This window comes from Macrotis lagotis, chromosome 3, assembly GCF_037893015.1.
Source record: "Macrotis lagotis isolate mMagLag1 chromosome 3, bilby.v1.9.chrom.fasta, whole genome shotgun sequence".
NCBI lineage: Eukaryota > Metazoa > Chordata > Mammalia > Peramelemorphia > Peramelidae > Macrotis > Macrotis lagotis.
The window spans coordinates 216,559,758-216,587,258 of NC_133660.1; the positions used below are offsets into that span (position 1 = coordinate 216,559,758).

The 27,501-nt window shown below is 36.8% G+C and overlaps 1 protein-coding gene across 3 annotated transcripts in view; it reads right to left on the reverse strand.

The window, feature by feature from the left end:
- AFAP1 (actin filament associated protein 1) overlaps window positions 1-27,501 on the reverse strand; it is a 231,547-nt gene that overhangs the window by 142,888 nt on the left and 61,158 nt on the right. For 2 of the 3 annotated variants that reach the window (XM_074229837.1, XM_074229839.1), the window contains exons 2-3: window positions 9,012-9,140; window positions 8,167-8,264 (exon numbers count right to left, since the gene is read on the reverse strand). In XM_074229837.1, coding sequence (XP_074085938.1) covers window positions 8,167-8,264; window positions 9,012-9,138 — 225 coding nt within the window. In that variant the 5' untranslated portion in view covers window positions 9,139-9,140. Of the gene's footprint in view, window positions 1-8,166; window positions 8,265-9,011; window positions 9,141-9,607; window positions 26,746-27,501 lie in introns of those variants that run through there. The other variant, XM_074229838.1, reaches the window with a different exon arrangement.

Below are 27,501 nucleotides of genomic sequence, written 5' to 3' on the forward strand. Positions count from 1 at the left end.
AGTCTTTTCACTGAAAATGCTTGAAAGTCCTTTATCTCATTGAATGCCAATTTTTCCTCTGTAGCAGATTATGCTCACTTTTGCTGGGGTATGTGATTCCTGCTTGTAATCCTAACTCCTTAGCCCTCCAAAAGATCATATTCTAAGTACTCTGATCCTTTAATGTAGAAGCTGCTAAATCTTCTTGTTATCCTCACTATGGTTCCACAATACCTGAATGTTTCTTTCTGGCTACTTAACAATATTTTCTCCTTGATCTGAGAGATCTAGAATTTGACTATAATGATCCTGAGAGTTTTCCTTTTGGGATCTCTTCCAAAAGGTAATTAGTGGGCAGCTAGGTGGCACAGTAGATGGAGCACCAGCCCTGGAGTTCAGGAGAACCTGAGTTCAAATCCAGTGTCAGACACTCAATAGCAAACAACCCAACTGTGTGACCTTGGGCAAGTCACTTAATCCCCCATTGCCTTGTAAAAAACAAAACAAAAAGGGTAATTAGAAAATTTTTTCAATTTCCAGTTTAGCCCCTAATTCTTGAATATCAGGGCAGTTTTCCTTAATAAGTTTTCCCCCCAATTCTTCTGTTAATTTTTATTTTTATTATAAAGATTTTATTTATTTTGAATTTTACAAATTTTCCCCAATCTTACTTTCCCACCCCCCACAGAAGGCAATTTGCCAGTCTTTACATTGTTTCTATGGTATACACCGATCCAAATTGAATGTGATGAGAGAGAAATCACATCATTAAGAAGAAACATAAAGTATAAGAGATAGTGAATCAGACAACAAGATATCAGCTTTTTTTTCCTTTCTAAATTAAAGGTAATAGCCCTTGGCCTTTGTTCAAACTCCACAGTTGTTTCTCTGCATACAGATGGTATTCTCCATTGCAGACAGCCCCTGATTGGTGCACTGATAGAATGAATGAAATCAAGATTGATCATCACCCCCATGTTGCTGTTAGGGTGTACAGTAGTGTTTTTCTGGTTCTGCTCATCTCACTTAGCATCAGTTCATGCAAATCCCTCCAGGCTTCCCTGAATTCCCATCCCTCCTGGTTTCTAATAGAACAATAGTGTTCCCTGACATACATATATCAAAGTTTGCTAAGCCACTCCCCAGTTTAAGGACATTTACTTGATTTCCAATTCTTTCCTACCCTAAACAGGGCTGCTATGAATATTTTTGTACAAGTGATGTTTTTACCCTTTTTCATCATCTCTTCAGGGTATAGACCCAGTAGTGGTATTGCTGCATAAAAGGACATGCACATTTTTGTTACTCTTTGGGCGTAGTTCCAAATTGGATGAGTTCACAACTCCACCAACAATGTAATAGTGTCCCACATTTCCCACAACCCTTCCAACAATGATCATTATCCTTTCTGGTCATATTGGCCAGTCTGAGAGGTATGAGGTGGTACCTCAGAGAAGCTTTAATTTGCATCCCTAATAATTTCTTGAAAAATGATACTGAGGCTCTTTTTTGATCATGGCTCTAACCCTGTTATTTTTAAAGTGGTCTCTACTGGGTCTATTTTTTTCCAATGAGATATTCCACTTTTATTTCTTATTTTTCCTTATTTTGACTTTATTTCATTGTTTCTTGATTTCTCATGTCATTAGTTTTCAATTGTTTCATTTTTAAAAAGTTTTTCCTTCAGGGAATACTTGTGCCTTTTTTTTCCATTGTACCAGTTTCGCTTTTCAAGGCATTCTGCCCCCATTGGCTTTCTTGTACTTCTTATATTATTTGGCCTATTCTGGTTTTTGATTTTCTTGTGCCTCATTTACCAAGTTATTGACTCTTTTTTCCTTACATCACTCTCATTTCTTTTCCTAATTTTTCCTTTACCTCTATTTGATTTTTAAAATCCTTTTTGACCTCTTCCATGATCTGAGATCAATATATTTCACTTTGAGATTTGGATGTAGGAGTTTTAACTTTGCTGATTTCTTCTGAGTATATATGTGTTTTGATCTTTCTTGTCCCCATGTCTTTCTAAAGTCAGAACCTTTCCTGTTGTTTTGCTTATTTTTCTAGTATTTTGTTTTACTTACAACTCTTTGCTAAAGTGAGTCTCTGCTTCCAGGGTAGGAGGTACACTGTCCCAAGTCTCAAGGGTTTTGTGCAGCTTTTTTCAGAGATGCTTCTAAGGACCTATAATATTCTCTTTTTCCTGGATATGATCTAAAGAGGTGTGTTTACTATTCTCCTGGCCTATCTAGTCATTGAGTGATCAGAAGTATTCTTTTCTGCCCTAGAACTATGAGGAGGGGACCTGCTCCACTGGGGCCACAAGATGTGCAGGTGTTCCTCCTCACCCTAGGATTGCCATCCAGACTGTGACAAGGGTCTCAGTATGGGCAAAGCAACAGTCCTGGCTTTAGTGCTAGCAAAGAGACTTTGTAATCTCCTTCTGACCAGTTGTTTGATCTCTTTACTGTCTGTGGAATGAGAGCTCTGGAAGCAGCTGCTGCCATTGCTCATTCAAAGGTTCCCAAAACTGTTCGTGGTTTGTTGGGACCCGGGCTGTGCTCACATGTCCTGTGTGAGACCAGGCTCCTCTCTCACTCTGGTACAACAGATGTTCCCTGGCACAACTTCTAAGTTGTCATGGGCTGGAATTGTTTCATCCTATCCTTTTGTGGGTTCTGACACACCAGAATTTGTTTGGGGGCATTAATTAAAGGTTTTTCAGAGGGATTTGGTGGAGAGTTCAGGCAAATATCTGCCTTTTCTATACCATCTTGGCTCCACCCACTTGGCATTCCTTCTTTCAAATCTGTCTTGGATCCATTCTCTCCCCTATCAGGAATGCATTCTCACCTCCTTTTCTCAGAATCCTTCTCTTCCTCAAAGATCAGGTCATGCCATTTGCTACAGAAAACTTTTCCTGATCCCTGCAGGTACTAGCATGCTCTCCTTCCTCAACAAATTATCTTGAATGTTCTTTTTACTGTTTTTGTTTTTGCATGTATCTCCCTCCAGTGGAATATAATCCTCTTCTAGAAAGATTGAACTGCTTGTTTTCTTTATCTTTGTACACCTAACATAAGCCCCTAACAAACAGTCTTCCACATACCAAGTACTAACATAGTTTTTTGTATTGAGTTAGATTGGATTGCATTGGATAAGACTGCTCAAGATCATACATGTGTTTAGTGGTAGAGGATTATTCAATCTAATGTCTCCTGATTTGGGGGTCAAATGGTCTTAAGCATCATAATTTTCTTTCTCTCAGGAAAATCATGTGAACTCATTCAAAATGTCTTTGTAGAGCAGCTATGTGGCTATGGATAGAATGTCAAGTCCGGAATAAGAAAGATTTGACTTCAAATCTAACCTCAGATACTTACTAGCTATGTGACTCTGGGTTCATTTAACCAGTTTACCTATAAACAAGGGATATAATCACCCCAACCTCCCAGAGTTGTACTGAAAATCAAATGAGTTAATCAGACATAGTACATAGTAAGTGATATGTGACCCTGGGCAAGTCACTTCACCCTGTTTGCCTCAGTTTCCTCATCAGTAAAATGAGCTGGAGAAGGAAATGGCAAATCATGGCAGTACCTTTGCCAAGAAAACCCCCCAAATGGGGAAGAGTCAGACAAATATGAACAACAAAAACAAAAACACAAAAGTTAGTTGATATTATTGCTGTTGTAAATTTAAAGAATTAAGCATCAGTTTTCTGTCCTAAAAGAGAATATTATAATCAAATGACCTATGATGAGAAACTATTCAAAACAAAAATGCAAAAGAAAATCAATTCACATCCACAAACAATCCCAGGATTCCTAGTATTTTTTTTTTTGTATCTCTCAGATGTACTTAGCCCACAATGGTATGTGATAGAGCTCTGTCATGGTGGCTAATTGCCCATACTAGATTCTCAGTTCCATGGAGCCAAGGAGAGCCCAGCACAGTGCTCTGTATACAGCAGTTATTTCATAAATGCTTGTCACTTGTTGATAAATAAAAAGCAAAAACCTTCCCCAAAGCATTAAACACCATCAAGAAAGCCTTTGTCCCAGCTTTGACCAGAACTAACCATGATTTTCATTTACAAGCTGGTTACAACAAGTTGGCTCCTCTTTGTAAAAGATGTCTTATAATGTCTTATAGAAGGACATTGTTATTGTGAATTAAAAAGTATAGGTGTTCAGGGGATTTGGGGGAGGGTGGGAATCCAATCTTGAGATTTCCAAGCCAGAAGATTCTGCTTCAGAAAGAGAAATCTATCACTTATCAAATTGGTCATGTTAAGCTAAACTGCAGAACATTAGACAACTTACTTAACCTCTCTGGGGATATTATATTAATTGCATTCCCTCTTTCATAAGATTGTTAAGATGATGAAATGATGATGTACAAACTTTAAAACACTAGGTGGCACAGTGGACAGTGCACCAGCCCTGGAGGCAGGAGTACCTGAGTTCAAATCCAGCCTCAGACACTTAATAATTACCTAGCTGTGGGCCTTGGGCAAATTTAACCCCACTGCCTTGCAAAAAAAAACCCCACTATACATATATATATATATATATATATATATATATATATATATATATATATATATATATGTATATATATCAAACATCAATCAGATCACATGTTAAAAACCTTAGGTGGTACCTCCACTATTTTTAGTTGTGGCAAAAAACTATAAACTAAAGCAATATCCCTCAAATGGAAAATGACTCGAAAAATTATGGCAAATGAGTGCAATGGAACGAAAAAAATTTAAAATGACAGGAGGGGGTGGGTTTCAAAGAAACCTGAAAAAACTTGCATGAATTGATTCAGAGCAAATTAAACAGAATCAGGAAATAATTTCTACATTATCCAAACAGCAATCTTTTAAAGAAAAAGTTTTGAAAGACCTAAAAATTCTGACAAATTAAATAATTACAACTTCAAAAGAAGGAAGCAATCTATATTCATTTCATTAGAAAGGTGTTTAAAATGAGAAACAGGGGCGGCTAGGTGGCATAGTGGATAAAGCACCGGCCTTGGAGTCAGGAGTACCTGGGTTCAAATCTGGTCTCAGACATTTAATAATTACCTAGCTGTGTGGCCTTGGGCAAGCCACTTAACCCCGTTTGCCTTTCAAAAAAAAACCTAAAAAAATGAGAAACAACATTGAGATATGCATTTCTGTACATGAAAAATGGGTAGACTTGCTCTGCTTGACTGTGTTTTTTGGTTAAAAAGACTTGAGTTTTTCTTTTTCTTATTGGGGCTAAGGGAATAGAAAGCAATAGTTTTGCCAAGATTAGAAAAGAAGAAAGGGTCATGAAAGCATGTTTTAAATCCCCAGAACTTAAGAAGTTCAAAAAGAAACAGACAAGGAAGACATCTTTGAAAGTAACATGTGGGATTAATTATTTTAAGCAAGTTATATATAATAAAGATTCACAATTTCCAAAAAGACTCCTTTTCTGTTCTACTTTGTAGACGGAAGTATTATTTTTAGGTGTTTACTAATCCAGAATTTTAAAAATTAAATTTGAAACATTCTGCCTTTGACCTTACCCATGTAACTTCTCCAAGCCCCAGTTTCCTTATTTGCAAAATAATATTGGAATAGATGACCTCTGAGAACCTTTCTAGTTCTAAACCTCTGATCTGCTCTGTTTCCTCATCTATGAAATGGGAATTATTTAATGCATTGTTATGAAATTCAAATGTTATATCCATGTATTTGCAGAGTGTATATATATGTATATACACACATACACACACACACATACATGTGTATAAAAATTTTAAACTGCTATGTAAATGTCCCTATTCCATAAGACTGTTGTGAGGATAAAATGATAAGAGTATGTAAAGTACTTTCCAAACTTTAAACTACTACGTAAATGTCATTTCTCTGGATGTGGATGACTTTTTCCATCACAAGTCTTTTAGAATTGTCCCTGATCACTAAACTTTTGAGATTTGCCAAGTCCATCATAGTTGATCATCATATGATATTGCTGTTAATATATGCAATGTTCTCCTGGTTCTGGTTACTTCACTCAGCATTAGTTCATGTGAGTCTTTCCAAACTTTTCTGAAATTCATCTGCTTATGATTTCTTACCAGACAATATACTCTATCACATTTATATACCATTATTTGTTGTCATTCCCCCATTGATGGGCATCCCCTCATTTTCCAGTTCTTAGCCACTATTAAAAAAAAGCTGCTATAAATATTTTTGTACATGTGGGTCTTTTTTTCCTTTCTTATGATTTCTTTGGGAAACAAAACTAGTAGTGGTATTGCTGGACCAAAGATTATGCATGGTTTTATTGTCCTTTGGGCATAGTTTGAAAATGGTCTCCAGAATAGTTGGATCAATTTATAACTCTACCAACAATACATTAGTGTCCTAGTTTTCCTACATCCTCTCCAACATGGATTATTGTCTTTTTTTGTCATTTTAGTTAATCTAATAGTGTGAGGTAGTACCTCAGATTGCTTTAATTGACACTTCTCTAATCAATTAAGTAAAATCATGATTTCTTGAAGCATTTTAAAAGCAATAAAAATCATGAGAACAGCAAATAGGAGTTATTTTACCTTATAATAACTTGTAGTATTTAGCTATAAACAATTGTTAGGATATAGACTTACCTCTAGGTTGTTTCTATCAGAATTCCCTCAAAATCATGAGAAGTTTTTAAACAACACAGAGCAACTATTTCTATACCACATCAAAATCTATCAGGTTCTTTCCTTATAATAACACTGTGGGGAATGGTTGAACAAATAGTGGTGCATGAATGTGACAGAACACTATTGTTCTATAAGAAACAATGAGAAATGGGAGTTCAGAATAGCATGGAAAAACTTACAAAAACTGCTGCAGAACCAGAAGAACATTATACAAACTCACAGTAACATGGAGTAATGAATAACTATGATGGACTTGAACATTTCTGCAGTTCGATAATCAAAGGCAATATTAAAAGACTTGTGAAAGAAAATACTATCCATAGCCAGAAAAAGAACTGTGGAATTTAAATACAGACCAAAGTTTATGACCTTCAATTTTTGAAAAAAGATGTCTTATGAATGATGTCATTTTTTCTAAGATTTTTTCTTCCATTTGAATTCTTTTTTTGCAACATGATTAATATGGATCTATGTTGAGCATGGTCATAGATAAAGAGCCAGTATTACATTGTTTTCAGGGCAGGGAAGGGAGGGAGGAGGGAAAAATGTTAAAGAAAATAGTTGAAAACTCCCATTACATGTACCTGGGAAAATAAATATATAAATAAATGAAAGAGAAGCATAAAAAAATACTGTGGTGTAGGAAGTGAAGTATCATCTCTATTTTACAGATAAGGACACTGAGGCATATAATCATTAAATGACTTGCCTAAGATTATGCAGCTTGTAAGTATCAGAATTGGGACTCAAATTTTGACATCTTAACCAAAAGCAGTCTTCTTTCCTTTCTCTTAAAAATCCACAAGTATAAAAATTGAACACAACATATAAACACATACATATTTACATATAAATATATAGATATAGATATATATCTACCTACTGGGACTTCTTGAAGTTCTTAGCATGGGGTCTATGAATTCTTATTATTTTATAATACTTTGATAGCTATATCTAATATAATTACTTTCCTTTGTGATCCTCTATATTTTATTAAAAAACATTTTGAGAAGGGGGACATTGACTTCACTGGACTGCCAGAAGGGTTCATGACCCAGAAGAAGACCTGTCAGACTCAAATGATTAGGACCTGAGAGGGGTTTGAAATGGAAAAGAAATAATATTAGAAAATTTCAAAACCAGGTGTTCAAAATCACAGACCAAGTTAATAAGAAGTGTAGCCCCTCTGGAGGCCTTTCAGAAATTCTGCCCCTAAAGTCTCTCTCCCCTGCTACTTTAAAATCCATCATCAAAGCAGGATTACAATGTATTTACAGCACTGTCACTTTGTAAAGAAGCAGCTGCCATCTCAAGGCAGGCTAATTTCCTATATGATTTTCCCAATTATCCACTGGGAGGGGCCGCATGGGAGCTGGCAAACGGCTGCATCAGCATTCCCAGGACTCATTCCTTATGTCTTCAGCTAGACTCGGGGTAATGACAGGATCAGACATTTTCCTGCCACCCAGCTACAGGGTCATAACTCACCAACCACTGCTGAGGGATCTCCGGCAGCGGCATCTGTGGTGGGGCCGGCAAACTGTTAGTAACTTCTTGTTTCTGAACATGGTCTTTCACTTCAAAGCCTGCAAGTATTAAGAGAAACCACATCAATTTCTACATTTAAAATCTTGGAATTGGGCACTTCGCTTTATGGAAGGAAGGGAGAGTATGATAGAAAAGGAAGATTTAAGTCTGAGACCCATCTACCATATACCAGTTGTATGGTCTTAAAAAACTCAGCTTGACAACAATAATTAGTGAAGGGCTGAAACAAATCTCTCCAAAGTCACCAAAGTCAATGGCTAAATCCAGTGAATAGCCTTTTTTCAACCTTCATCTCACTTTAATATCTTTGATTATATGCTTCTCCTGGACATTCTCTCTTGGCTTCCATGACGCTTATCTACTGGATCTCCTCTTACTTACCTGTCCATTGTTCCTTGATCTCTTTTTGATGGTTCAGCATCTCTTTACCTTTTAACACAAGTACCTTTCAAAGCTATACCTCTCTCCTTCTATTCTCTTCTTTGGTGATCTCAACTGTTCCCTTGGATACTAGGATCATGAACATAGATGGGCAATTTAGGTAGTCCTGACCATAGTCATTTTAGAGCTTAGAAAATAGGTTAAGAAATTATAATAAATGTACAAGAGTATGAAATCAGAAGAGGAAGAGGCCATTACCAATTACAGAGCACATACCATATTAAGGTAAAATTAGAATCTGCCAATAGGCATGTCTCAAATAGAGCATGGAATTAAGGTGCTCTTGTTTCAATTCCTTATTTATTCTCCATGGGATATAACCTTGAACAGTTACTGACACTCACTTTTTGATGACTGTATTCTCAGGAGAATGTTGGTTATCACTGCCTTTTTCTCCCTGACTGTTGATGTTAGATATTCATGGTCCAGCAGTTCAAGGAACAGGCGCAGCTCAACAATTAACTCTTCCATTGCTGAAAAAGAAAAGAAATGACAACCTGTTCAGATGTACAGCTTTTTGTTTGAGACAATTAGAGGGTCAGCCAGCTAGAAAATGTTCAAACTGAATAAAACTTTAAAAGACGTATCCTTGACAACAGTGAATTCATCTACAAAAGCCAAGCGCCCATAGCCCTGACTCAGTTAAAGGCTACACATCAACAGATAAGAGTTATGATTCCAATGTCTTGGAGTGGTTCTGACATCATCACATCAGATGTCAATTCCTTGGCATTAACTTTCCATTTTGGAGAAGATGAAAGAGGTTGACCTGTCAGACAGTTCTCAGTTTCAGGCAGTTAGGTGGAAGTGCAGGGAAAGAGTGTCTAGCTTAGAATCAGGAAGAACTGAGTTTAAATTCAGCCTCAGACACTAACCCTGCTTAGTTCAGATCCTTCATCTGTAAAATGAACTAGAGAAGGAAATGGTAGTACTCCAGTACCTTGTCCAGAAAAACTCCAAATAAGATCACAAAGAGTCAGGCATGACTGAAAAGACTGAATAACAAAACAAGAACCAAGTAGGTCAAGAAAACCCTAAATGAGGTCACAAAGAAATGACTAAATAACAACAACAAAGCACAGTTTTAGAAACTCAGCATCCAATTCTCCTCTTAGAAACCAATGGCTCTGACCATTTAATGAATATGAACATATTTTCCCCAGAAGAAAATGTCACAGATTTTGAGATCTGGAAGGATCTAATAGACATCAACTAGTTTTTGAGAAGCAGTGTGAAGTAAGAGAAAGAATGCTGAGTTTGGAAGCAGGAGAGATTTGAATCCCAACTCTGATACTTACTTGCTCTGTAAGCATGGAAAGGTTACTTAACTTATCTCACATCTACTTCCTCATCCATTAAAAGGGGCAAATCATACCTGGAGGATCCACCTCATGAGTTTGTTAAGGGATCAAATGAGAGAATGTAATCTAAAAGTTTGTCAATTCAGTTTGTCAATTAATGTCTATTAAGATTTTTGTGAGTCCAACCCCTTCATTTTCAAGTAAGGAACAGAGATGACCCACTAAAGACCAAGTGATAAAGCAGCTCTTCTGCTCATAAAATCAGTAGAAAAGTCAGAATACTTCAGGGACTGAACAGGATCTGAGTCAGAAGAGCAAATGTGCTTGGCAGAGATGCTAAGTTTGGAAATTCTTATTCAAGTACTGGTTAATCTAGTTTCATCACCACACATCAACCACCTTTTCATCCTTGAACTTCCCCAATGCCTGAGGCCTTCTCACTCTGGAATGTCCAATCCCTCTTGCCTTAGTGGCTCACTTTTCCTATTGGTAAGTCACTCCTGAGGCCTCCATTTTTGGAATTGGGTCCAGGGTAGCCTCAGTCTTCATATCTGACTTACCTCAATTTCTAAATCTCTGGACTTCACCACCTTTTCTTATATTATCTTCCACCATGAGAATGCTTATTTGTATTCCTAATAATTAAGTTTGGAATCTGGCAGATAGTGAGAAATTCAGACATCTTAGTTGACTTACTATTGACTTTCTGAATTCTGAAGTTCCTACTCATTCAAAGATTCTACAATTCCATGTCAAATTTCTGCACACTCCTCTATTCAGGTCATCAAGAAATCCAACTACCAGGAGCAGTTCTATTCATGATTTTCCCTGCAACTCATCAACATGATGAACACTTTCCTGAACTCTATGCCAAGACAGGGGGTGGGGAGGTGGTTCCTTGATAAACAATTAAGAGTCCTTACCCTCACTATGCTTTCAGTATAATTGGAATGAAAAGGCAAATGAGATCAAATCTATGAAGAACTTAGCACACCTTAAAGTGCTATACAAATAATTTCTACCATTATAAGATATAAGACCATGGATTTGGAGGTACAAGGAACCTTAGATGTATTCTAGCACAACACCCCTATTTTTAGGATAAGGCATTGAAGCTAAGAGATGGTTCTAAAACAGAGCTCATATTCAAACCTAGATCTCTTCACTCAAAATGGAACAATTTTTCATTATACTGTTCTATGTAAAATCAATATGCTTCCTAGAAGTTATAATACTATACAAAGAAACAACAAGTGCTTTATATATCTTGATCTAAACTGTTCCTAACTACCACTACATCAATCAACCCTTTTGTACCCAATATTCAATTTCTATATACTAATTAACTTCCTGCTTGCCTATCAACACACTCCATTCCATGCAAGTTTTAATTAAGTTTTTCAGTGCTCTCCTATATTATTCTCCCTCAAACTTCCAGAAAAAGCTATATATACAATCATTATTCTACTTCCTATCTCCTTTTTTTAAAAAAAAAATTATTTATTTAAGGCAATGGGGTTAAGAGACTTGTCCAAGGTTACACAGGCAATTATTAAGTGTCTGAGGTCGGATCTGAACTCAAGTCCCTACTGATTCCAGAGCCGGTGCTCTATCCACTGCACACCTAGTTGCCTCTTACTTCCTACCTTCTCACTTATTCTTCAGTCCTTTGTAATCTGCTCTCCCCAAAGTTAACAACAATATTTTGGCCAAATCTAATGATCTTTTCTAAATTTTACCATTCTTGACCTCTGTGAAGTATCCTTTCTTCCCCAGGTTTTTTTGACTGTCCTCTCTTTGTTCTCAGTTTCATGACCACACACTAAGTGTGGATGCATCCTCATAAAGGGTCTCTGTGAAGAGCCTTCATCTCTCTCTACATTCCTTCTTGGTGACCTCATCAATTCCAATTGCTTTAATTATCATCTCTATGCTGATGAGTTCCTGCATCATCATCTACCTGATGGATTTTCATCTGTGTCCTAAATTCATCTAAAGCTTCACATGCCCAAACCAATAATCATTCTCCCAAAACCTCACTCCTCTTCTGAATTTCTCTATTTCTGTCAAGGGAATACCAAAGTTTCTGCCACTCAGGCTTCCAACATCAGTGTCATTCATTCATTCCATCAGTTGCTAAATATTGCTGTTTCTGGGGATCAGGGAAAATTTGGCAGAAAAAATGGAATTTGAAATAGTGCTCATAGGTTAGACAGGAAGTCAAAAAGTAAAAATAGATTCTCTGGCATTATTAGATCTCTGGTTATTATTATTATTTATTATTATTATTATTATCTGATTTTATTAAATATCTTTGTATAATCTTTGTCTTATCTCCCCCAAGTGTAAGCTTCTTGAGGATAGGGAATAATTTTCTGTATCCATTGCAGTGAGTATACATATACTGTGCATATACTAAGTTCTCAGTTAAGAACTTGCTGAATGACCGAATTGTAGTCGGTTTCCTGAAAACATGCTTTCTTGGCCACAGAAGTACATTGGGGTAGCAAGGCCAACAAAAATTAACAGGAAGGAATGTGGGACCAAAGCAGAAAACAATATTTCCATTTTCAATGAAGACAATGGTCAAAGGAAACTACATGTCAGCCCACCACTTTTTCATGAACAAAAAGATCGGGGGCAGCTAGGTGGCACAGTCGATAAAACACCAGCCCTGGAGTCAGGAGGACCTGAGTTCAGATCCAGTCTCAGACACTTACCTAGCTGTGTGACGGTGGAGAAGTCACTTAACCCCAGTGCCTTACAAAAAGCAAAAACAAAAAACAAAAACATTAACAAAAAGATCTAAGAATAACTAGTAACCTAACCTAACCCTAAAGCAAGATGATAGATAGATATTTAGATAGATAGATATTTAGATAGATAAGACAGACAGTCAGATGGGAAGACAGATCATAGTACAGTGGAAATAGCCCTGCTTAAGATCAAAGAAACTTAGATTCTCATCTTAACCATGATAGGGATTTGCAGTGTGACTGTAGGCAAGCTCTTCCTTCCCAACTCAAGCCTCCATTTCTTCTACCCTAGAATTGTATAGATTAGGTAAACTCTTCCACTTCTAACATTCTGAAGTCTTGCCACATAAGCATAACTGGGTAAGGGAATGAATTGTTTCTCTAACTCTCAACTGATTCTTGAGTAAAAGCCGCTTAGCCTGATATACTTTTTCACTTAAGATCTTAGGGAACAGATCAATAAATCTTCCAGTTCAGTCTCATAGTTATAAAGCATTATGAAATGTAGAGGCTGAACCAGGGAGTCATATCTCATAACTCAAGTTTGCAGGATATCCAGAATGAAAGAGAATTCAAGAGATTCCACCTCTCCGCAAGCCCCCACACACACACACACCCTCCAGCTCTACAGCTCTGCCACTCCCAGTACCAACAGGACTTTGCAAAAATAATCATGGGTGAAAAACAGAGGGTAATGACATGCTAATCAATCAGCAGCCAAATGACTCAGTGAGACACTCTCCATATGCTTCCTGAGACTTATCTCCATGATCCAATTTTTCCACTGACCTGACACAGCCTCTCTACTGAGTGATGCTACTCCAGAATGAAAATAAAAATCACAGGTATATTTATACTCCTCCAAAAACCCTAAAGTCTTAATCATATTCAATCTCTCTCAGTAATCCCTTTCTAGATAGGTTGGGTTGGTAAATGAATAAAATGATAGATAGAGCATGGGATGGAGAGAAAAGGGCATAGGAGAGAACAAAAGAAAGACGGGAAAGGAAAAAAGGAAGAAAATGATATTTAAATTCTTTTTGGTTCAATGAGAATTGATTGACCATTTCCTTTGTGAAGAGCACTGTATCAAGATTTAAGGGAGGCAAAGAAGACTAAAATTTTCCTCTAAGAGTTTTGTCTACCATAAAATGGAAAGTTGGTCATTTTGATGATTCATGGGTCATCATTTCAAAATGTGGGTTCATAACCTAGGGTGTATGAACTTTTTAAAATAAATGTATTGCAATATAATTGTCTTACTTTGCAATGTTCTGTATTTCATTTTATTCATTTATAAACATTCTGAGAAGGGGTCTATTGGGTTCAACACTCTGCCAAAGGGGTACATATAAAAAGGTTAAGAACTTTTGTTTTAAAGGGGGTTTGTTTGGTTTTTTTCCCCCCTCCATTTTGCTTATCTAAATGACAAACCTAGATAATCAGGAGCTAAGATTTCTTAATTCATTCTACTTCAACTTCATTTTACAGAGGAGATAAATTGAGGCTTGAATAGTATAAGAGCCTTGCCTAGGGCCTAGTGGTTGAGGCAGGATTCTAGATCTCCTGACTTACCAAGCGGTGTTTGTCACTATTCCACACTGTCTTCTCTAAAGGTCTGAGTTCTGTCTAAAATTCTGGATTTTATCACTGGCCTATGGAAAAGTTACCTTTGTCAACTGCCTCTAAAAAAAAAAAAGACTTCTCATGTCCTGTGATTTAGGGAAATTGCCAATCATTATTGGCTCTAAGAAAATAAAATAAATAGACAGTCATTTCCTACTCCTTATTCAGAAATGGCAAAGAATGCTTCACGGTCTTATATTATTTAATTTTCCACGGGTGACAACAGACTTGGCAGATGTTATCCAATGTGTTATCAAACATATGTCTCTGAATAGTAATAATATGTAAAATATATATTTCTATTTGCATATTGAACTGGAGCCAAATTTCTTGGCACACAAATAGTATCTGAATGTCTTTTTTGTGGTCAGGGAGCTCTCAGACAGTCTTGGATTACATTCTTTGTCCTCTATCACTAAATCATTGAATGAAACTAGGTAAGTAACCTCCCCCTCTGGAGTCAGTTTCCTCATCTGTAAAACAAAAAGGGTTCAACAGACTCAGGCATTCTTTGTTGCAAGATCTCATCTAGCTTTGGCAACTTGTGTCCTATGTCCTTTAAACCCCTTAAAGATATGATATTCTACGTTCTAAGAGCCTTTCTAACTCTAATATTCCACATTCTTAGATCCCTCTCAGCTCTGACATTCTGTGTTCTATGATTCTTTTCAAAACAGTAAAACAACACTTACAATAAGTTGAAGGGAAATGTCAAACAAGCATCAACACCAAAGCTATCATCTCTCTTTTGCTCTTTATATTCCCACACTGCTTTTTCCTCTATTTACCACTTTGCCAGTCCCTCAGATAGCACTGGGACTTATCAGGATTCATCTGGCCTCCATTCAAACTCATACATTCTTGCTCTTTTTCCCTCAGTCAAAACATTTTATTCTTTCTAACAGGATCTAACTTAGAACTGAAAGAGAGACCACTGCATCCAATCCCCTCATTTTACATGAGGCAACTGAAGCATAGTGAATTACTTGCCCAGGTTATATAGCAAATATTTGGGATGGGATTTGACCTTCCTAACTCCAGTATGCTATCTTTTGCATACGTAAGTATGCTCCAATTGGAATACCTTCTCATCTTCTCTAAGCTTGCTAAAAATCACACTTTCCCTTTTCAAGTCTGACCTTCCCTAATGCCATCTAGGCCAGACTGAACTTTCCCTTTGCTAAACCACAACAGCAGTCCCATTGAACTAATTTTAGCCTGCCTCAGGATGGGCAAGTATAGGCAGTCCCTGATTATCATTGCTTCCCCTTTTGGGGATCTACTCATTTGACTCCGTCCAGTCAAGAGCTAGACTTCATTTCTTGCATAAATATCAGTCATATAGTTGACAACCTTCCATACAAGTCCAAAAAGACAATTTCCCCTGCAAAAAGGAGCTTGCCTTATCTCTTGGGTAAATCATTTCTAGTCTCCAGAAATTATACCTAAAAGGGAGAATTACATATTTATGTATACTAAAGACTATGTTATATAAACACTGCATCTTCCACAGTGACTAATGCAGTACTCTACATACAGTAGATAATTAATTCTTAAATGTTTGCCGAAGAAAGAAGATCTGAGTCAAATCCACCTTTAGGCTGAATTGACTCAAAAGGCTGAGTCACTGGACAATATCTCCCTCCAATGGATACAAAAACCTGGAAGACTCTGCTGGCTAACAATAGTCTTTTTGGTTTTGTCTTGGCAAAATGAGATCTCCTGATAGTCTCCCTCCTGGCTCTGGATTTGAGCTTTTGATTTAGGTAATGAGGACTAGGTCTGGCACCTTGACCACAGTTTCTCCTGCCATTGGCCCAAAATCTCTTGAGTTTTGACTTTTATATTCCTCATAATGTGGCTATTAGTTGAGGTTAAGAATCATAGAAAAAGACTGATTCTTAAAGGTAGACATAAATTCTTGTCTCAGGGCTGCTAGGTGGCAGAGTGGATAGAACACTGGTCTTGAATTCAGGAAGACAGGAGTTCAAATTCAGCCTCAGAAACTTGCCACTTATTAGCTGTATGACCTTGGGCAAGTCATTTAACTCTAACTGCCCCTCATTCAGGGTCATCTCCAGTAGTCCTAATTCAGATCTGTCCACTGAACCCAGATGGCTCCAGAGGAGAACGTGAAGCTGGTGACTTAGCAAAGCACCCCTTCACTCAAATCCAGTTCACCTGACTGTCATAGTTTTACCTCCCTGATGTCACAGTCTTCTTCAAAAATGAAGGACAAAAATTTATTATTATTATTATTATTATTATTATTATCATCATCATCATTATCATTATCATTATTATGTCTTCCCCTTAATTTACTCTGGGGAATTTACTTAACCTCTTTATGCCTCAGTTCCCTCCTAAGTTAAACATTTATGAATTATCTACTATATATATTATACACACACACACACACACACACACACACACACAAGCATTGTGGTGCATACAAGAATTTAAGAATAATATTTCTATCTCACAAGGTTAAAGAATTTTACAAACTTTAATTGTTTATATTTCTACTGCTACAAGAACTCAATATTTTCATAACTACAAGAACAAAGTATGCAGTGGTCCTCACTATATCTCAAAGAAGTAAGGTAATATTGTTCCCATTTTTATAGGAAGGAAAAGTAAATCTCAGAATGATGGAATGTCCTGCTCATAATCTACAAGAGCAAAGCTGGAATACAGGTTTTCTCATCCAAGTCTACTGCTCACAACAGTATACTTGTCTTTCCTCTCCTCCTGATCCCAGAGATCACTAATTCAAATTTCAACATTACTTATTTCTATAAAGCTTTCAAGTTTGTAAAGCTCTCTTATCACATCTATTTTTTGAGGTAGTGATACCAACAAAAGTATTTTGCAAATGGGGAAACTGAGACAGAGGTGAACTCACTTGGCTGCCCAAAGTATAAGTACCAGAGCCAGAATTCAAACCCAGATTTTTCTGGGCTCAAGTCCAGAGTTCTTTTCATTACACTATCATCATCATCCCTACAAACAAAGCAGCTTGATAGATGACCTAGTCCTCTCACTCCCAGCTAGAGAATGAGTAGCACTCTCCAAAGGCAGAGGGCCAAAGAGCCAAGATAAAAAAACAAAAAAGTCATTTCTCCCCTGGGCTGATTTCCACTGCATTTAACAGCCACCTGCTAAGTTAGGAGCTTTGTCAGAGTGCAATTTTACATAAATTCTGTGTGGAAATATTTGAAAGTGATACAGTATTTGTATGACATCCTAACAATCTATCTGATACTGCTCTGCCTTCCTCACAGCAAGCCCTTGCATATTTTCCCTTATAGGGTCAAGCTTTAGCACTGTCATACAAACTTTCAAGTTATTTCCTCAAACCTCTGCTGAGAGACAAACCTTTAAGCAATAAATACAGGATAAGGCACAAAGAAACCTTGCAGGTCTCTGGCTATTCTCTTGGTGCTATGTGACTGATAAGTGTTCTGCAGGCTCAATTACAAATGGAAGCCACAGAATTTTCAATCTCACACTTGGATCAGAGAACAAAGAGCAATCCAACCTACCTCTAGGGGAATCATAAATTCCTTCTTTAACATCTCTGACAAAAATGAACTTAAGTCCTAAGAGTGTGACCTTGGCTGAGTCACTAGACTCCAGAGGTTGCTGTTTTGTCCCCTGGAAGATAAGAGCCTTCTATTAAATAAATTCCAAGGTCCCTTCAGTCTAAAATGAGGATCATTCAACCTCTACCAATGAGAGGTAAACTCAGTTTTGTCCACAACAGTCCATTTCATTTGAGGACAACACTAATCATCAGTTAGGTTTTCCCTACATTATGTTGAAATCTTTTCCTAACTTCTATCCACTGATACTACTTCTGCCTCCCAGGGTAGTCAAGCAGAACTAATCTGTAACTAAAAGGGCATCTTTAGAATCATTAGGTGGCATCATAGTACACAGAATACCAGATCTGGAGGCAGGCAACTCATCTTCCTGAGTTAAATCCAGCTTCAGATATTTATTAGTTGTGTGAACCTGGACAAGTCACTTAACCTTATCTGCCTCAGTTTCCTGCTAGAGAATGAAATGGAAAACCACCCTTTGCCAAGAAAACTCCAATGGATCCTGAAGAGTCAGAACCCTCAACTATAAAACAATAAAATATTACTAGCTCCAAGGTTGCTGGGAAGATCAAAGGAGAATGGCACAATGAATCAACAAGACCTGAATTCAAATCCAGTCTCATATACTTACTAACTATAATCCCAGGCAAGTCACTTAATAGCAATTACCTCTCCCCCCAAAACAAAAATCAAATGAGATATTTATAAAGCACTTAGCATATAGAAGTCACTTAAATTATTTATTGATTGAATTGTGATATATTGTTGTTACATGTATATCTATGGCCATGGGTATGTGCTTTATTGCTCTAACCACTGAAACATTTGACTATCCACAAGACCATTCATGCCCATATCTAATAAAAGCAAGTTTAATCTAATTAATCACTAGTTGAATCACAGAATACTAGCATTGAAAGGGACCTTACAAGTAGAAGAATAAGAAAACAGAGGACACAAAAAATAGAGTTACTTTCCCAAGATCACCAACTTGTAAATTGCAATGGTGAGATCCAAGCCTATGGTCCCAGATTCAGCAGTCTAGTGTTCACTCTCCCACACCAGACTATTATTACTAAATATTCTCTGTGTTCACTTAATGCATATTCCTGACTATCTATCATCACACAATGGCAGTTTTACTCTCTAAAGGCTGATTTGTTTTTTAAAAATTTGTCAATATCCCAAATGAAAGCCTGCGGTCTTAAAAACGTATGCAAATGCTGGCTCTCTGGCTGTGATATCTCCAGCTGTCTCCAAAACTGAATGGAGAGCAAGCAAATTGCCCTCAAAGGAATTGGGATGAAAATACACAGAACACATTCTTTCAAGAAACTGTCATAATCCTTGGAAATAAGGCTGATATATATGGGGTGATATATATGGGGGAAGGGGTCTTGTGAGTCCTAAGAGAAATTATCTTTCATTGTTTTCAGGAGTGGGGAAAGGGAGAATGGGGGAAGCAGTTTCACTACTTGACTCTCAGTATAGTAAGCAAAGAACTTTCCACACCTTCAACTACTACCCACATGGGTGCTTACTCCACTATTCCACATTAATTGCTGTATTCAAATAACTCCTAAGGAAAAAATTTCTTAAAAGCTAACAGTCCATGATATGATCTATTTGGAACAGAAGAAGAAAAGAAGTGGCTGTGATTAATGAATGTAATTGTTTTTGCTTGATACACTAGAATACTATAATTCACTCTTTTTAAACAAATTAATTCTCTACTTAAAATTTAAGTGATATAACTTTTTTTAAATGGCCTTTCCCTTTCCATATTCTGGAAATCATCATTTTTAAAATAAAACACATGCAAAAAAATTGTAGGTCTAAGTGTTTAAAGTTTAAACTTTTCTAGCAACTGCCAAAAATAAGAGATTGAAGAATGCTAGACAAAAATCATTGAAATGAGTGCTAGCATTCCTGGATTTTACTTCCTGGATGAGCCACTGGCCTCCTAGGCAACCAAGGAGAACTCATGTTATCATTTGGAGTTCCATTTTATTTATTAAAAACAATAATCAAAGAGCGGCTAGGTGGTGCAGTGGATAGAGCACCAGCCCTGGAGTCAGGAGTACCTGAGTTCAAATCCAGACTCAGACACTTATGGGTGACTTTTGGCAAAGCACCTCTTCCTGAACCCCGATAGCCACTTAACCCCATTGCCTTGCAAAAAAAAATAATCAAATCACAATTAAAAAGTACACATGGAGCAACATTGGGTAATGTTGGTAAAAGTATTTATTGTAATTGAAATATGAGAATCTGACTTCAACTTGTAGATAGTTATTCCTTTCACATCATGACTTTTCCCATCTCAGCTTTTCCATATCATGGGTCATTATAGGAAATTACCATAAAATTTCATATTTTTTAAAATTTCCTTTTCATACAGTATTTTTATTTAATACTGACCTACATATAGCCTATGATCAAATATAATAATAGTGATGTACATATAACTTATGATCAAATATTATAGTAAATCAAAGAATTAGACAAAATTCAGACTTCTCTGGTACAAAAAATTTTCCAAATTGTAAGGGCATTATGTCCCTAACTCCTACAATCTGGAAAAAATTGGTGGCACAATGGATAAAGCACTGACCTAGAAATCAAGAGGACAGGAGTTCTAAAATGGCCTTAGACCCTTGATACTGACTATAGCTATGTGATCTCAGACAAATCACTTAACCCTGATTACCTTGAATCCAGGGTCATCTCCAATTGTCCTGATTTATATCTGGCCACTGGATCCAGATGACATTGGAGAAGAAAGTGAGGTTGTGACTTAGCACAGCCTCCCCTCACTCAAATCCAATTCATGTGCTTGCCATGGCATCACCTCCCTGATGTCAAGGTACTATTTGAAAACGAAGTGCAAACAACATAAGTGATCTTGGAAAAACCACTACCCATTTCTGAGCCTCAATGTCCCCTTATTTGTGAAGTGAGATTAATTTAGTAAATTTCTCAAGTTTCTTCCAGTACTCAGTCTTCAGATCTTATGTAGCACTTATAATAAAGAAGCACTCTCCTATCTATTATTCTATTGGCAGGCAATACAGCACTGTGCATGGAGCTCTGAACTTAGGAAACAAAAACACCTGGATTGGATTTCTGCCTAAGACATTAAAGAGAAGTGTGACCCTGGTAAAGTCACTTACTCTCTCAACTTCCATTTCCCTTTTTTGTAAAACAACTATTTTAGTAAGAAGATCCATCTACCAGGTTACTGAGAGGACCCAGTGGGGTTATATCTTTAAATAGCTTTGCCAACTTTCAAGAGCGTTTATGGAGAGCAATGTGTCTATAAATAAGAGGATGCCAGGAGATACTGCAAAGAGTAGGAGGATCTAGAGACAGATCTTTAGTCCTATCTTCTTCAGTTATGACCTTAGGTTAAGTTACTACGCTTCACTTCAATTTCTACAAGTGCAACATAAGATGATTAATCTATGTCCTATGATCCTATGTCCCTTCCAACTCTAAATCTATGACACCATTAAAACAACCTGATGATGTAAGATAAATATTTCCATTTGACAAGGAAATCAGGGTTCAGGAAGAGGTGCTTTGCCAAAAGCCACCCATATCATCAATGGTGTAGTCAAGAGTCTTCCAATTCTAAGGGTAATAAAGTACTCTTTCCTCTATATTATACTAAGGTCCATTCCATCTCTAAGTCTCCCTAATTCTCTAAAGCAGGCATGCCAAAAGAGAATGTGCAAGCAAGGTAGAATGTAATGAGAGACAAGTCAGTTACATCATGGTACAATGTCTGTTCCAAACCAAAACTCAAACCAACTGGCTTGAAAATCACATAATGATGTAATCATTTGAAATGTGCATTTATGGGAATTCAAATCTTTTTCTACTTTTCTGCTAAAGGATCAGATCAGCTTGCACTGCAAACTTTCTTTGACACATAAAGGAATTCTGCCACAGGCAACAAATGATTTTAGAATTTGCTTAACTCTAAACAATACAAAATACAGGCACTGTATATACATGGGGTCATTTTCTTGGCTCTATAAAACAATAATGTCTCTACTCTTCATCTTTAAAACAACTCAATTCATATCCCCAAGACCATGGGGACTTCTTAGAAAAATAAATAAAGGATCTTCATTTGGGGTTGTGGAAAAATGGGCATGGGAATGCACTGTTATAGTGCAGCTATGAATTGATGCAAATATTCTGAAGAATAATTTGGGGTCATATTAGAGAAGTGATCAAAATGCCCATACCCTATGATGGTTGATGATAATTAGGAAGGTCCCATCTAGAAAATATATCAAGGCCCACTAGATCTAGAACTCATCAACATTAAATTATTTATAACAGCATTTTTGTGGTAGCAAAATACTGGGAAGTAAGGAAGCTGTCCGTCCGCTGGTTGAGATATGACTAATTGAATTATGGTAAATGAATGTAATGGAGTTTCATTGTGTGGTAAGAGATGATTACTAGAATGGATACAGTGAAGCAATGGAAGTCAAATATGAACTTTTGACAAAGTAAGTTAGCTCTTGCTTTATACTTGTTACTTCCTGTCTTGTGAATGAATGAATAATGAATAAGGACTGAATTAAAAGGCATCTATAAAACATTTAATAACCACCAAACAGTGTGGTAAGTGCTAAAAATACAAATACAACTAAGCAAGACATTGCCTATAAATGAGGAGTTGAACATGGTTTTGAGTAAGATGACTTATCTAAGGGAGACAGAGTTGGAAAGGGAGCAGGGTATAGTGGCCAAGTGTATATATAATAAACAGCCAGGTTTAGGGCTGATCAGGAAACATATGTATCTTATATATTTTATATATGTCCTTTTACACATATATCTTATGTTCTATTACATTAATATCTCTTTGAAAGCAAGTCCTGTCTTATTTATCTTAGTAATGACCAAGATTATAACAGTATCAAGGGATAACACTTTTTAAGGTATACAAAGCACTTTAGACCTGCTATCAATTGAGCCTAACAACAGCCCTGTGAAATGAGTATACAGTAATTAAATTTCTACTTTATGGATTTGGAAATAAAGGCTCAGGAAGGTAAAATCACTTGCCCACAGGCACACAAGTTAAGTAGAAAAGATGGAATTTGAATATACATATTTTCTCTTTATTACCCCACATTTCTCTTAGAGTCTAGCGCAGTGATCATAGGGAGGTATTTTATAAATGTCTGGGAAGAGAACTGAAGAATTTTAAATCACATTCTTCCTGGGAGCTAGGTTGAACAAGGAATAGAGCACCAGACCCAGAGTCAAGAAGAACTGAGTTCACACTCAGCCTCAGACACTTATTAGTTCTGTGAACTCAAGCAAGTACTTAAATTCTGCCTGCCTCAGTTTCCTCATTTGTAAAATAAAAATAAAAGCTGAATCTAACTCCCAGTGTTATGACGATGTTACAATATTTTAAAGTAGATTTACATGTGTGAATATGTATGCAATATCTAAATGGTGGCTATTATTTTTATAAAGAATAAAGATACAATTCAAAAGTAAAGGAATTTTATAGATTCTCTAGTCCAATCACTGGTAAAATGGGAAAACTGAAGTCCAGAGGAATTGAGTGATTTGCCCAAGATCATTAAGAGGTACTAAGCAACAGGGTCAGAACTAAAATTCACATCTACTATGAATCCAGAGCCAGTGGTCTTTCCATCACATCATCACATTTCTTAGGCCAATAACTATTTTTCTCATTCACAGAAAACTTATTAAATCTTCAAAGTTGTGAAAACAGCTTACCTTTACAGGTAGAACAGAGGGAAATCTGGCATCTAATTTAACCATATCTCAACAGAATTACTTAGTCCCAAAATGATGACGTGATAATGATGTTTGTCCTTTCTTCTCAAAGAAGACCATAAAATAAGGGAAGTGAAACCATGATATATATGTACATTAATTGAATCTGAGTAAGGGGCTGCTATGCTAAGTCACCAGCCTCATGTTCTCCAGAGCCTCCTAGGACCAGGATGACTAGAAATGTTCCTAGATGCAAGGCAATCAGAGTTAAGTGACATTTACTGCTTGTGTGACCCTTGGGCAAGTCACTTAACCTTGACTGCCTCACATTCAAAGCCAAGTCCTAAAATAAATGAACACTTATTAACAATGTGACCCTAAGCAAGTCACTTATTTGTCTGTTTCCTTATCTATAAAATGAGTTAAACACTAATTATTACAGAAATGAAAATTAAAACATCTGAGGTAGCACCTCACACCTCTCAGACTGGTCATTATAACCAGAAAGGACAATTATCAGTGTTGGAAGGGATGTGGGAAATCTGGGACACTATTACACTATTGGTGGAGCTGTGAACTCATCCAACCTTTCTGGAGAGCAATTTGGAATTATGCATAAAAGAAAACAAAAATGAGCATACCATTTGATCCAGCAATACCACTTACTGGGTCTATACCCTGAAGAGATATGAAAAAGGGTAAAAACATCACCTGTACAAAAATGTTCATAGCAGCTCTCTCTGTGGTGGCAAAGAAATGAAAACTGAGGGAATGTCCATCAACTTGGGGAATGGCTTAACAAACTGTGGTATGTGTATGTGATGGAACACTATTGTTCTATTAGAAACCAGGAGGGATGGGAATTCAGGAAAGCCTGAAAAGGATTTGCATGAACTGATGCTGAGCGAGATGAGCAGAGCCAGAAGAATATTGTACACCCTAACAGCAACATGGGAGTGATGATCAACCTTAATGGACTTGGTCATACCAACAGGGCAACAATCAGCCACAATTCTGGGATATCTGCAATGTAGAATGCTATCTGTATCCTGAGAAAGAATTGTGGAGTTTGAACAAAGACCAAAGACTCTCTATGTACCTTTAACTTATTTTTTTTTAAATTGTCTTATTATATAATTCTGCTATATCTCATATATGTTTCTTCCTTAAGAATATGATTTCTCTCTCATAACATTCAACTTGGATCAATACATACTATGGGAATGATGTAAAGACTAACAAACTGCCTTCTGTGGGGGGTAGGGATAGGGAAGCAAGATTGGGGGGAAAATTGTAAAACTCAAAATAAAACCTTTCTAAAATTAAAAATAAAATGAATCTATTCCCTGAATAATATAAGCTCACTTAGCCAATGAACCATAGTATCCAAGAGTCTCTTTGACCCCAGGGTTTTTGTACAGTAACAATTAACTGGATGTTGAATCAAAGTTACTCCTTCCTCATTCCATCCTTAGGCATGAATTAAATCAAACAAGTCAAGGAGATAAGGCCTGAAACTCCTTGGAGAGTTGCCTTGTGCTGAAAAATAGTTTTGGATTCAGAGAGGAAGATCAATAGTTCAAATCATAGCTGTGCCTATGTGATCTTGGATCAATCACTCTATCTCTCTGTCTGAGAAAGTATAACATAACATCTCTTCCAATACCTACAGCTTTAAATTCTATGAACCATACACTGCTATAAATTAATTTTATTAATTTTTTCAATTTTGCTTTAGTTTGTTCAAAAATTGAAGCAACAACAAAAAAGAGGAAAATCCCTTTTTTAACCCCAGCAAGAATAAACTTCTAAGTAGTATAACTATAACAGACACAGATAGTTTTATAAATACTGTATAGGTAGAAAATAGCTTTCTGTCTGTAGGTTTCTTATTCATGACTCAAATTATCCCATAGCATTTCAGAGCACTTATCTTTAGCTACTTCAGTTCATTCATGTCCATTCATCTTTGTCTTTTTTATAGTAAGGAATTGAATGATTCCTCATTCTTTCATTTGTTTCCCTATTACCTAGCACAGGGCCTCCCACAAAGCAAGTACTTAATCTTTGCTTGTTGAAAAATTGTGGTTCTATCAAAGGTTATCTAGAGGAAATTCAATGGAAAGAAATCTGAATCAGAAAACATGAGATCCATTGGCTCTGAAATTTATTGGCTCAGTGACCCTGACTAAGTCAAATTCTTTCTCTTTGACTCAGGTTCCTCATCTAGGACTAGGACAGACACACACTTGGTCCTGAATCAGAAAGCCTGGAGATTGGCATTGACCCTTACACTATGGTAAGACCATAAATCTATGGGAAGGGGTGAGAGGAAGATCCAAGGTATCTTGAAATTGAAGGAGTATTTCCAATGAAAAATATCAGGGAGGGAATGAAGGAATAGCACTTTCCTCTAAAGAAGATCTTAACCTTTTATATGTCATGAATAACATTCTGTCAGGCTGGAGAAATCTTTAGATTTCTCAGAGTGATATTTTAAATAAACTAAAATACATTGGATTACAAAGCAAACTAATTGGACTGAAACATACAAGGAAAAAAAATCAATTCATGGACTCCAAGCTAAGAATTTACTGCCTTTAGAAAGTGCTCTAGATTTGGAGTCAAAAGACCTTGGTTTGAATTCTACCTCTGGCACTTTATAAATATCCTTTCCAAAGGTAACATAGGCATTCTCTTACTAGCACCTGACAAATTTTATGTTTTGAATTCCCATTATCCATTCTTATTTTGCCTTTTCTATTCCAAAAATAATAATGATCTTACTTGTCAGATCAAACAAAAACCAAAGTTGGACAACTCTACCATTTCTCTGTCATTCATTATACCATGATCAATTATTCTAGGCCTTCTTGGATTCCCTTCTTTTCTCCAATGTAGATTAAAATGTTAACCACCTTTGTGCTTTAACCATGGTTTAAGCATACTTTATCACTTCATTTTGCTTTTAAATTTATCTTCCCTTAGCTAACCTTGTTTCCATCTTCTATTTCTTACCATTTCTACTTGAAACTTATGTGGCCAGGGAGATATATTTCTTTTCTCCAGATTTCAGTTTCCTGATCTGTAAAATGAAATGACCTCTGAGGTTAATTCTGATTCTGAATTTATGAACTTAAGATTCTAAGAACATCCATTGGTTCTACAATCCTTGACCCCTTTCTTCTATCTCCTCTGTTATTGCTAGCTGTGATAACAGTTTCTGGCAGAGTCGTGGGTGGCTGGAACACATCCTCTTCATTAGCAGAGTTATTCATAGACCTGACAGATTTTCTACTAATGATATAAACAGTGCCAGTTCGGGGAGGGGAAAGGGAGAAGTTTTCCAAGGAAGGTCCTTGCATCAACTCTAAACAGAGAATAATCATTAAGGAAAACATTTAAGATTCTTGCCATACATTCAAAGACCAGCTTGCCAAGACCAGAGCAGTCACCAGCTGCTCAATTAAAGGACACCTAAAGCTATACAGATGTCCCTCAGTAACAAAGCCATTTCTAGACAACCAGGTGGCAGACTCTGTGAAACAAGGAATAAGAGCAGATTCTGAAAGAAGAAAGCCTTTCCCATAGCTCTGAATCCCCCACCCCCCCCAGGAGACATTGACACTCCTGGGAGGAAAGGAGGAGGAGGAAGGAATTAAGATTCTATCACTTGAAAAGTACTATTCTCCATAGGGAAAAGAACAAATATCCAGTTTTTCACACCTCAGATAGATAATGTGCCTTCTTCCTCCTCCCTCATTCCCA